We start from the raw sequence: 12,174 nt of genomic DNA on the forward strand, positions 1-12,174 counted from the left end.
ATCAACTAAAACTGATCGCACCAAATTCCGACCGATCACCTGATACGGTTCTTTTCTACCTCGAAACGTGAAACGCGAAATGTCAAAACGATACGGTGTTGGTGGATTTTGGGAAATTGGTCACGTGACTTGTCAGCGATTTTCAGCGTTGCGCGCGAGGCTTCGAGCGGTACGAGCACGAGGTCGGCTGGCTGGTCAGCACGCGACTGACGAGCGAAGCGAAGAATATTCCGCGCGAGAACACCGCTCGTCAAACGAGGAGACGACACGCGATACACTCTGCTCCGCGCCCGCTCCGTTACTCAGCCTGTACGTAATGCGATTCTACTCCACATTCGCCGGGCTGCGCCACGCCGCGCGCCGTGGCCCTCTCCAACGACCTCTTTCGCCGCGAGAAAGGCGCCACTTTCCTGCCAGATGATCATCCCTGGGGTCAGTTTCAGCTGCGATTTCGAGTCCTGCGAATTATTCGCGGTCGATAAATGCCGATTCGCTTTTAAACGAACGCCGATGGACGCTTAGGGGTAGCGTTGTTAGAGGTGGTTCAACAATTCGGGTGTTTCTTCGCGTAAACTCTCGAATCAATCGAAATTAAGGGAAAATATCAAGGTCTATGAAGTTTTTCAATTAAAACTTTTTAAATTAATCTAATATTAATTACATGTACAGTTATTTTTGTTAATCACGATATTCAAAATGGATATTAATAAATAATTGAATAAGTAAAAATGACCCTTAAATAATCGATTTTTGTTACTAATTAAATATTTTTCTATAACAATATGTGTGACAAGTAAAATATAATATCCATCATAATACACTTCCTGTTATGCTTCAAATTTGGTTTTATATAACTCGACTTTCAAAAATTGAATAAAAACAGCCAGCATTTCATCATGAAAGTATTTAATTCATTATTAGTCCAGATCAATTGTTTCAATTCGCTTAACTAAGAATTTAAACAAGAACCGCTATACAAAAGGAAAAAAACCTCCACTTTATTTCGTAGGGAGTAATTAAATAAATTGAACGCCAACTAACCAAGCTACAAACAACAGATCTAACAAACGGATAGCTCAGGGACCGTGCTTCAGCAAGATAAGAAGCGGAAGATTTAATCGCAAGTGCATCGATGACACGATGGAAAATCGTGTTTTACCCTTATCAAGATACATCAACGCACATTATTCTACAGAATATACACAATTATTCAACTTTCTGTAATATTAATAATCTCACGCAGATTGTTATTGAAATAAAAATGAAATAAATGAATATGTGACGACGATAATGAACAGCTTAATTAAAGTCTGTAAATACGAATCCCTTAAATGAAAAACGAAAAAATTTTCTCTAAATTTTCTTTCCTACTGTTGTGAAACGCTGATAGATTATACGTTCAGATCCTTTTGTATTGTACATTTAGAACTTTACTGTACTACTTATACTGTTTGTAGAACAAACAGTATTTTTACATTTTCTCAAAAAGTAGAACATACCACACTGAACTCGAATAAAATCGATCTACTAACAACTTTTGTAAGCTACGGGCTCAGAAATCTTGTGAGCTATGCGGGCTGCATCATGGCTACAAAGTATTCACGATCCCTCGTCCGATATACATGGTCAGCATGTAAACTTACATAGAGAATAGCAGAAAGAACAGGGAATATCTAGTTGGAGCGTGAAAAATGTAAAAATTGCAAAGATGCTGGAAGAAAGCATAGAACTAAAAAAGAATTTAAGAAATAAGAACTGCTTTTCCTATCTTTGTAACGATTACTGCAAGCTCGTGTTACGTCTGGAGTCGAAGAGTGCCCAAGGATGACTAAGGGTGGCTCCGCTGCACATTAAAATCGACGTGCATTGCAAGCCCTACTTGGCTAATAACAAAACTCATATTGCAAAATATTCCCCAAAATGTGCAATGTGAAATGATTATTTTGAGAGAAAACGATTAAATCTGATTGATTCTTTTCGTTTACAATATATTTGATCCGAGTAAAAAAATAGAACGATCAGCGACAAATATGTGCAATAATTATGGCGCGTTCATGCCTGTCGTGATTTAACCGCGATAAAGATTAATTTCTCCGACGGTGATCGCACGGTACGGTAAAACCCTTAACGATACGTCGAACGAACTGTCGAGCTGCGAGCTATCGCCGATCCGCCATTTACTTCGAGCGTCTTTTTACACCTACGAGTTTCGACGTGCAGTTTTTTAGTCACGGATAATTAACATTTGCCAGTTATCTAATGCACGCGAGCGATGTTACTCGTTAGCCGTTCCGGTTTTCCATTCTCGGTCACGATTATCTGTCGTGTTTGATTAAAAAGTGCCTAATTAACGGGCCGCGAAACGATTCGCCGTATAATTGCGCGAGTCGAAGTTATTCGGAGATTCAAGTAAGTAGATCGCGTAATATTAATGAGAAAATGATAATATACCTCCTTCAGTTTGTGCTACTTTTTATAGAAAGAAATAACTGGTAATTATAATATATATTAAATAATTATTCGTTTGGAAAATCGAGAAGAATTTTTTAGTTAGAAATTTGAACTAATTTTTAATTTCGATTTCTATTGCAATTATTGTCTGTTCCAATTTGATTTGTTAGGGCTCGCAAGTTATTTCTCAATTGGATTAAATGATTATTGGGATTAATTGGTTATACAACAAGGAGGCTTAAATGTACGAATAAAAATATGAATCTTCCGTGTGTACACGGAATCATTTTTGTGTATACACTATTTCTCGTAATCAAAGGGTTAAATGTGTTTCCTTTGCCGCATCGGAACGCTTGGGATTCATCCATCCCGGCAGCTGATTACAAAGCGATTCTCACGGGGTTCGTGGCAAGGAAAAAGCGAGAAACGATCGTTCGCGGAAGATAATTCACGGATCCTTTCGGATGTGCCGTGTTCGATCTTGAGCGGTGCGCGCGCGCGCAAATTTAATTAACTTCACTTCATCTAAGGCAACGTTTCCTCTTAAACTCTTTCCTTTCGCGATAGATTACTTCGCAATCCCAGATTTGAACGCGAAATAAAGATATGAAAATAAATAATTTATTTGTTTGGTAGAAGAGCTAGAGCTTTAGGATTCATTTCGAGTATAGAGAAATGAATGAAAGAGAAAATTGATGGCACCATTCCTGATAGAATGTGCTAGAATTGCAGCAAAATTCCTTTATATTTTATGAGATATGTTTACGATGATATCTTCACAAAATAGCCTTATCATCGACAAATTCATCTTGTTCGATGGAACCAAGTATCGAGAACCAAGGAAAAGTCCATGGAAACAGTTGGATCGTTTAATGGAGTCTGATTTCCCGAATAGATCGAATTAATAATGGTATAATAATTAATAATGGTTCGATGCGAGCAAGGTCGACGCGATGCACGCATTGTGCCACCGCGTTTCATTCGTTTGCTATTCTTGCTGCCAAACTGAACTAGTAGCTTTGAATGATAGAACTGGTACAGGTTTCTAAAAATGTTCATATACAGTGATATAATAAATGTTGACTAATACCTGGAATTTCCAACGAGATCTTCTTTTTCTTCATCAACCTGCTCGTCTTTGTCCTCTTGAACGCGGTCTCCCACTGGAACTGGTTTATCATCGTGGTGTGTATCACGCGCGCGGCTACACGAAAAACCCTCGAACACACGGTTATGGGTCCCCCGGTCCGTGGGGTATAAAAGCTTGCAGGATTCCTGCGATTACCGTGTCCTGTGGAATCCTATCGTCAACGAGCCACGTCCTAGAAGTGGAAGCTGGAACCAGTGCTTGCCGAACTGCTGCTCTACGCGGTTTTCTGAATTTCGCTCACTCACCAGGTAAGGAGTAGCATAAATATATAGTATGATCATTCTACTGAACCTCTGCGACAGGGTTAATTCGCACTTCTTTAGAAGAAAGTTGGGGTCGATGTGAATTCAATTACATTACAGTTGGAATTGGCGCGAAATGGATTAATCGATAGCGCGTTGTAAGATACGCGTTGTCGATTACCGTGCATTTTTCTATAGTATTTTTCTATAATGTTTATTAAATTTACTATATGTATACAAATATGTATGTTACACTTTACGAACATGTAAATTTTTATAAATATTATATATGAATTCTATCATTTAAAGCTACCCCTATTTGCACGACGCTTGCAACGAATTAAGCTTATTTCAATTTCCCGGAATTTTCATTATTATTTTGTTGAATGTGGAAATACGTAAAATAAATATTTTTGTAACGCACAACAGACTCTACGTTATTTTGCAGGTGGTAGGGAAGAGTTTGGAATTATTACGAACACCACGAAGATTATTTAGATTTAAACTGTAAACGCTTCTTCTCAAAATATTATAAATTAAATCACATTGAATTTTTTTTATGTATCATTAGAAAAACTGCCTTAGTCAAGTTTTTGAATCATAAATAATCAGCTTGAATGATTCGAATGGTTACAAAAACGAGAAGACAACAAATTAACCGATAATGACTCTCTTGACCGTTAGAATTTTAATATTAAATTCACGCTCTCTGAATAACTCCACGAGGTTTTATTTCGTGCAGTAACTGTATCGAATTTTATTATTATGTACGCTTACAATTATTCATAATATTGCACCATTTCTAATTCAGAATCGCTGAATTTTTTATCTGCAAAATATTTTATACTGTTACCTAATTGCTTCGAAAAAATTCGTAGAGATAATACTTCACAGCCTCTTGAAAATGCAAATTTCATATTTGAAATGCTTTTTTTTAGCCATTACGTAGTATCGTGATAGGGTAGATAATAAGTCATTTGAAAGAGTGATTCTCAGTAAGATACGCTATTCTAAAGATAGTAAGACAAAATTCGTTGTAGTAATGTTTATATATAAAATATTCACTCACCATTTCAAATCTGCCGGGACTATTAGTAAAAGATGCTGAAAACAAATAAACGAGGCGTGGTACTTTTGATTTGAAGAAGTGGTAAAACCGGTCGCTCGAGCTTCTTTCTTCCCCGTGCTAAAGAGAGATGATGGTAACCTTGATAGCCCCAACGTGTCGGACAAATCCGCGAACCTGTCTGAAAAATATAGTTTCTTTTTTATTTCGAGACGCCTAAAGAGTGTCATCTTTCAATAAAAACTCTATTACGAGTAATTTATATTTTATTGGAATACTAATCCCTGGAACAATAATTTTATGAAGTAAATCTGTTCATTTTCATAAACGAAAACAAAATTTGCTACCATACAAAATGCAACCCTTGTCGTCTTAAGAATGCTAAAATTGTTAAAATCATGCTTTTGTTTTATAGATATTGACGATGTTACTCGCCATACTACTTCTACCCTTAGTGGCAGCAGGACCACACAGTCTAGCCTCGAACTCCTTCATCGTGGATATCGAAAATGGAACCTTGAAGAGCGTTCAATACAGAGGCTCGATGGTCATCCCACCGGAACTCGATCTATCCAGCCTGGAGATTGTTCGTATAAAAGAGCACGCCCTGGACCAAGTGCATGATTTGAAGTTCATAAACCTAGGCAATAATTCCCTCGAGTCTCTACCAGAATCCGTGTTTTCGAAACTGACGAATCTCACGTATTTGTCCCTAGCGGAGAACAAGCTGCACAGACTGGATCACCTATTCCTCCGCTTGGAGAATCTTCAAACGCTGAATATTTCCTACAATCCCATAGAAAACCTTCGCAGAGGAAACTTGTTCGGTCTGACGAACTCGACGACCATATTAACCTCTGGTAACGTCCTGTCGAGCATAAGTACAGGCGCGTTTGTGAATTCACTCTCAAAGGACGAGGAAGAGCTGAAAGATTTGGAGCAAATAAAAAGTGAGGTGGACATAGTAGAATCCAACGATGAGGTGGAGAAAGAGATAGAGGCGAACAAGGAGAATCACGCGTTGACCAAACAAAATTCCGCGGCAGCGTCGACGAAAGTGGAACTACAGGAGACAAAAAAGGCGGTGTTGTGCATGCTTGAGCATATAGTTATTTCACTAGGAGTAGTCGAGGTGGACAACGGCGTATGCACGGTGATACCAATCGACATTACAGAAAAATACGTCAGCCTTCGACGACTGGGCATCAGAGGATTCTACGAGAAATGGTACAATCTGGATGATGACCTCGTCTACACCTTGGACCTCTCACAAAATGAGATTACAGAGATCACGAAGGAGATGTTGAACGACCTGCCGAAGAGTCTGACCATCGTGGACCTGAGCAGCAACCAGATCAAAAGTATCGGGAGCCAGGTGATCGAGAACAGATATCTACAGATTTTGAACCTCAGGGACAATCTGATAAAGTACATCGAAGACGGTGCTCTAAGTAAAACAAACTTATCTTCCCTGTATCTGAATGACAACTATTTGGAGAACATGTCATTCGCTTCTAGTCTGCCCCAAACTCTGACGTCGCTGGTAGTATCGAAAAACGTGATCTCTTCCATCCCCAGTGGAGTGTTCTCCAATCTGTCTCGTCTGATTTACTTGAACCTAGCTGAAAACTGTATCGTAAGGCTACAGGATAATGTCTTCAAGGGACTAGATTCGCTTCGATCGTTGGTCATAACCAAGAATAATCTACTGGAAATTGAACACCAGACGTTCAACGGTCTGAAACAGTTAACCACGCTTCTACTTCATCGAAACTTGTTGAAGGATCTGCAGAAGGGCACCTTCTCGAAGTTGGACAACCTGAAGCACCTGAACTTGGCTTGGAATAGGCTCGAGAAGATTACCGCGGAAACGTTCGCGGGTATGTCGCACACTCTCGACTTCCTACACATCGATTACAATCAGATAAACAGTTTGGAGAAAGGTAGCTTCGCAAATGTACCAAGATCCACGTTATCCTTGATAGGGAACAAGATTTCGAGTATTCCAAAAGGAACCTTCCACTTGCCACTACTCAGAAATTTGTATTTGAATAACAACACCCTGACCACTATTGATGGCGATAGTTATGAAGGATTGCCTCAGTTAGAGAATCTGCGATTGAACGGAAATAAGATCAGCCAAATAATGAAAGCTTCGTGCAAGAATTTGGGCAGTTTGCTTAGTCTGAATATCGCACAGAATCCGTTCCAGAAGCTGGAAAATGGCGCGCTTTACGGATTGAATGTATCCAGAGGGCACATCGTGTATATTTATGACAACCAGCTGAAGGAACTACAGGGTGGTGTGTTCGAAATGGCATAACAATTTATACGTTCACACTCTTTCTATCATCCCAGTTATGTATCTAATCTGGAGATATATTAAGCTTAAATACGATCTATACTTGACAGAAAAGAACTTCTATGCTTTCAACGATACATGCTTCTGGTTGGCTTGTATACTTTTGGATAACTGCATTATCGATATATTTGTAATCGAGAGTAGTTTTATGTGTGTGCAGATGTGTCGCGAATCTCTCGATGTAATATACGATAATTGTTTTCGAAGAGAATAAATGAACATTTATGAAAGTTTTGTTATTTTTAATGAAACCCTGTCTCTAAATATCGCGTGAAGTATTTCTTCAATTTGAAATTGAAAATTTACGTATTATACCATTAATCGAAATTTCGGGTCGTTTCAAGTAAAAATGTCTCATCTGTAAAAATTGAATTTTTCCGAGAATGAAACATATCAATAATATATATTTTTTAAAAAAACTATCCTTTGAAAACCTGTCCATTTTCATGGACCCCTTTCTTCGTCGCAATGAATATTTGAAAGATACAAACAGACGGCAGACAAATGACTAAAAGAATGCAGATATATGTATTATATTATATAAGAAAATTGGAAAGTGCAACAGCGAATGATTCGCTCGAAAAGCTCGATGATGTAACAACACGATCGTGATTAGATTTACAAACAATGGGGCTTGAAAAACAAGGGGTGGAAAACAAGGCGCTACGTGTAATCATAAATTCCGCCTAATTGCGTGTAAGAGGTGGCCATAAATGAGGGGCGGTTTCATAGTCGCGCCTTCTTCGTCCGATGGCGATTAAGGGTGTTCAAGTTCGGGACGTGTCTGCCCGTGAAAGGCGATCGCCCAAATGGTCATGGTGATTTTCATAAACTGGTTGCACGCTGGTCGCTTTCTCTTCAACGATACGTCCTATACGTGGTATGTATATGTACACTGTGACGCATAAATATTGGGGGTCTGCTCGATTCGAAGTAATAACACATCGTTTAAATAAACAATTAATTATTAAGTATAAAACATTAAAACCATTTTTATATATTACTGCTGTAAGAATATATGCGAAGATTATAATTGAAAAATTTAATAAATTGTAATTCAAATAATAACGTAGAATATTTAAGATAATTGAAAAGAATTGATAACTATGATTCCTTATTTCTTAGAAAACAACAGAAGCTGAACTCTGACGATTAAAATATCAAAACACATTTAGGAAATTCTTCGATTATTATTATTGAATGTTGAAAATCTTTGAATTGAATTTTTTTACTAAATCTTTGCATATGATTTTGTCCACGATTCCACAATAAAACTACATCCTCTAGAATGTAAGCAAGTATCATAGATATTTTTGGACAATAGTGTACGTAGACGTAGACGTAATGCGGGCAGTATAAAACGATGCTTGTGGTTTATGACTAGTTGGCCTTGACTTCTACGAGAACCTTGGAACCTCGAAATGCGACCGGATTTTGTAGAAAATCGGCACACTTCGTGATCGTTTTCAGTTAAACGTTCTGTTCTCAAAACTACCCCCTTGTCTCAGGGGCATAAATTTACGTTATTCATCTAAATTTCAAAACATTTTGATATATCAGTATACGAAGATGATAATAATATGTCAAGTGTGATGGAAGATATTTGATGAAACTATTTTTATTAAAATGGAGTCCTCGATCATACAACATAAAATGAAGAAATTGAAGAGATACCGATGAATCATCTGTAATGACGTAAAAGTCCTGCAAAAAAAAATCATAGTCACCGCAAACAATATTTCCTTGGATAGTTAACCTTGAGGATTTCTACATCTTCATTCCTTGTTTCAGGAAGTAAAGACTTTCCTGAAACGATTGAAGTTATTTACGAAGACATCATCTAAAGATGAAACGAAATTCACTGTGCACTCATAAATTACTATATAATTTAATAGCTCAAGTAATTCTAAAAAATAATTCTAAAAATTCATTCGTCAGACTATTTATGGCTTCCTATTCATTTCTTCCGCTTGAATTTAAGCAATCTATCTAATCTGAACCAAACTTCAAACTATTAATTTCTTTTTCTGGAAGAATTACCTACTCGTAAATTACTAAAAGCATTCTAAATTAAGTTGAACCTGCAATAATCTAAAATACACTCGCGATAAACTTGATTCACGCTTGATTTTAGTGTAACTTTCGTCGCCATTTTGCAAGCCTCGACAAAGAAGAAGCGCGTAGCTACATACCAGACGGGTCTCGTTCCATAGCGGAGGTCCCGAGCAATTTCGTGGCACTGACACCGTGTACCCGGTGTGTTCTTCACTTCCGGTTTAGGCCAACGGTACCTCATAGGGTTATCGAACGTGCGTTTGTTAAAACCGCACCGTTTGACGTCCTTGTAATATCCACGACACGACGTTTCGCGTGTACTGTACGGAAGACGCCAACAATTTTTTAGTCGCACAGCCTGGGGCACAATTTCAACGTGTTACGCAACCAAAAGGTACCATTCACGAGTTTCAACTGTTACGTCGAGGTCATCGAGTTTAACGAACTGCTCATGGCCCTTAATGACGGTGAGTAATCATTTTTTGGTACTTCTCTGTTGCGTTTACAGGTTGATGGATGTTACAAGTGTTTGGTTTGATCATTTTACGATCAAGAACGATGATACGTTGAGATAAGTGCACGATGGCAAACAGTTTGCTGTCTGCAAATTTTTTTATGAACACTTCTTAATCTATAATTGTAGGAACGGCTTAAGAACTGCGAACTTAAGTAATTTCTAAGTTTTCTTGTGTTCCTAGTGTTAGAGGAAAATCTGGTCTTGTTTGTCCAGATGATTGTAGTATTACTGTAAATGGTGAGCATGAGTTAGAGAGACAGATTTTTAGAAATACTTTTCAGTTAGAATTTTATTACATTTTTGTCATTTGGATTTTGTTATGAAATTTATGGAAAATTTAAATGCAATGCAATTCTTAATTTATGGTTAATATCGGTAAAAAATGCTTCCATAGTATATTTGAATACAATAATAAAATTCTAATATTTTTTGACGAATATTCAATTTAGATAACAAATTATTTTTTATTAACATATTTACCGGGTTTGGTCTTGGGCTTCCTTTCGTTTCCATTCCACAAGCTTTCTCCAAAGAAGGAAACATCGAGTGCTTCTTATACATGTGCAGACTATATTTGCCTGAAAAAAATGAAACTGGTTAGTAGAAATTAAAAACTGAACTTAAAATTTTTATTGATTGCTAATATTTGTTGTTTGCCTCTGAAAAGTTTTTTTTTTTTAAATCGGCAGCTTTTCATAAGCGAGCCACTTCCCACCTGAAAAGGAAAAAATTCGAACAATATACAATCACTTTACTTAAAAAAGATTCATAAAAAATGCAACTATTCAAGAAGAAGACGCAGTCTTCCAACAAGTATAGACACACATAAATATGTACGAGGTTGCGAGAAATTGGGCGGATGTAAGTTGTCGGGGACAAAGTAGGCCACCGATCTTGACCAAAGGAGGGGAAAATGAAGAGAAGAAGGATGCCCTGTTCGAATCTCGAACGGACGTTAACTGGAGAAAACGTAACTTCGCGGGAGAAAGGCTAAGTTCGAAAAGACTAGTTCGTTGGCCTCCCTCTCCTTACGAGCGATGAGCGTGTGAAGTATACGCGCGAAGAAATGGATCGTTTGGTGATCGTAACACTAAAATCGACTTTAATGCGATCACGTGAATGAGGAACGGGTCTTACGATTGGAAACATCGAGGATGCTTTGTAAATTTTGATTCACGGCCGAAAGATGCCTTCGTGTCGGTGCTTTGAACTGCGGTGATCAATGATCCGACGTGATGGGAAAGCTGATGGCTCCTTTCATGTTTTGGCATAATTTAACTATCGGTTTGCAAACTGTGAGTCACACTGACCCAAAAAATTGGTTTAAATGGAGAAACCAGTTTGTAAACTATAGCTTGTCATAGTAAACTATATGCTCTTTGCATTTTAAGCTAAATTTTTCCCTAAAAATAGTAATACTATAACTAAAAATTAATTAATCTTACAGAGATCTCTAATTCTTTTTTTATAGACATATTTCAATCTTCTAAATCGCTCTAAAAATTCTACAATTATTCACAATATTTTTGACGTTGACATTTTGTCGCTTTGCAATAACAAATTATAATAAACAAAATATATAGAAACCGAAGTAACAAGTATTCACTGCACTTTATTAAATGTATTAAGTCGCTATATGCTTATAATTTTTTGTCACATGGTTATAAAATACTTAATAAACTAGCCGCTTTACGAGCCCATCCCATTTTAAAAAAGAAATCAAAAGAAGTCTGAAGCGGTTCTTGGGGTCAACCGAAACCGGTTCCAAACCAGATTTAGAAATTATTGAAATTAGCTGATTCTAAACGTTTACCCTTCTTCTGAATAGGTTCGTTCTACTACGAACAAACAAAATTGGCGACTATGGCAAACAACGTGGGCGAGGTAAAAGGTGGGCTCTTTCGCTGTTTTGCGATTGAAAAGTGTTCTGTGTCATTCCGGGAAGGCGCAATGTGAAATTTGCATACATACGAACGACATAAGAATTACTATTACGAATAGGTCAACCAGGTTATATCTTTATTTTCTCCGATGTAATTTCTAATTCTGTAATATGTACAATAAAGCTTTCAGAGAAGAAATGTGTAGCTGCTTATTGTTTGCGCAAATTTATGGAAATTTCATAGCTTATGTCATAGTGTGACTAGTAAATTTGTATTACTATTAAGTTAATCTTAAAATTTATTATACAAAAGTCATGGAACTATATATTTTTGTATATTGCGCTGCATACACTTGCAAACACTTTGAACAAAATAAAGGAAATGAATCATTTTTCACAAATTTCTTCAATAACCCTTCCCTTCAATTTCAGTATCTATACTATTTGAA

At 37.2% G+C, this 12,174-nt stretch overlaps 1 protein-coding gene across 1 annotated transcript; it reads left to right on the forward strand.

The window, feature by feature from the left end:
- The first annotated feature begins 3,703 nt into the window (after positions 1–3,703).
- LOC143428104 (uncharacterized) lies at positions 3,704–7,232 on the forward strand. The gene is made up of 2 exons (XM_076902778.1): positions 3,704–3,849; positions 5,325–7,232. Exon 2 carries the CDS (start codon positions 5,334–5,336, stop codon positions 7,230–7,232), a length of 1,899 nt encoding a protein of 632 aa, XP_076758893.1. The 5' UTR covers positions 3,704–3,849; positions 5,325–5,333.
- Positions 7,233–12,174: the final 4,942 nt, after the last annotated feature.

Source organism: Xylocopa sonorina, chromosome 10 (genome assembly GCF_050948175.1).
Source record: "Xylocopa sonorina isolate GNS202 chromosome 10, iyXylSono1_principal, whole genome shotgun sequence".
Classification (NCBI taxonomy): Eukaryota; Metazoa; Arthropoda; class Insecta; order Hymenoptera; family Apidae; genus Xylocopa; species Xylocopa sonorina.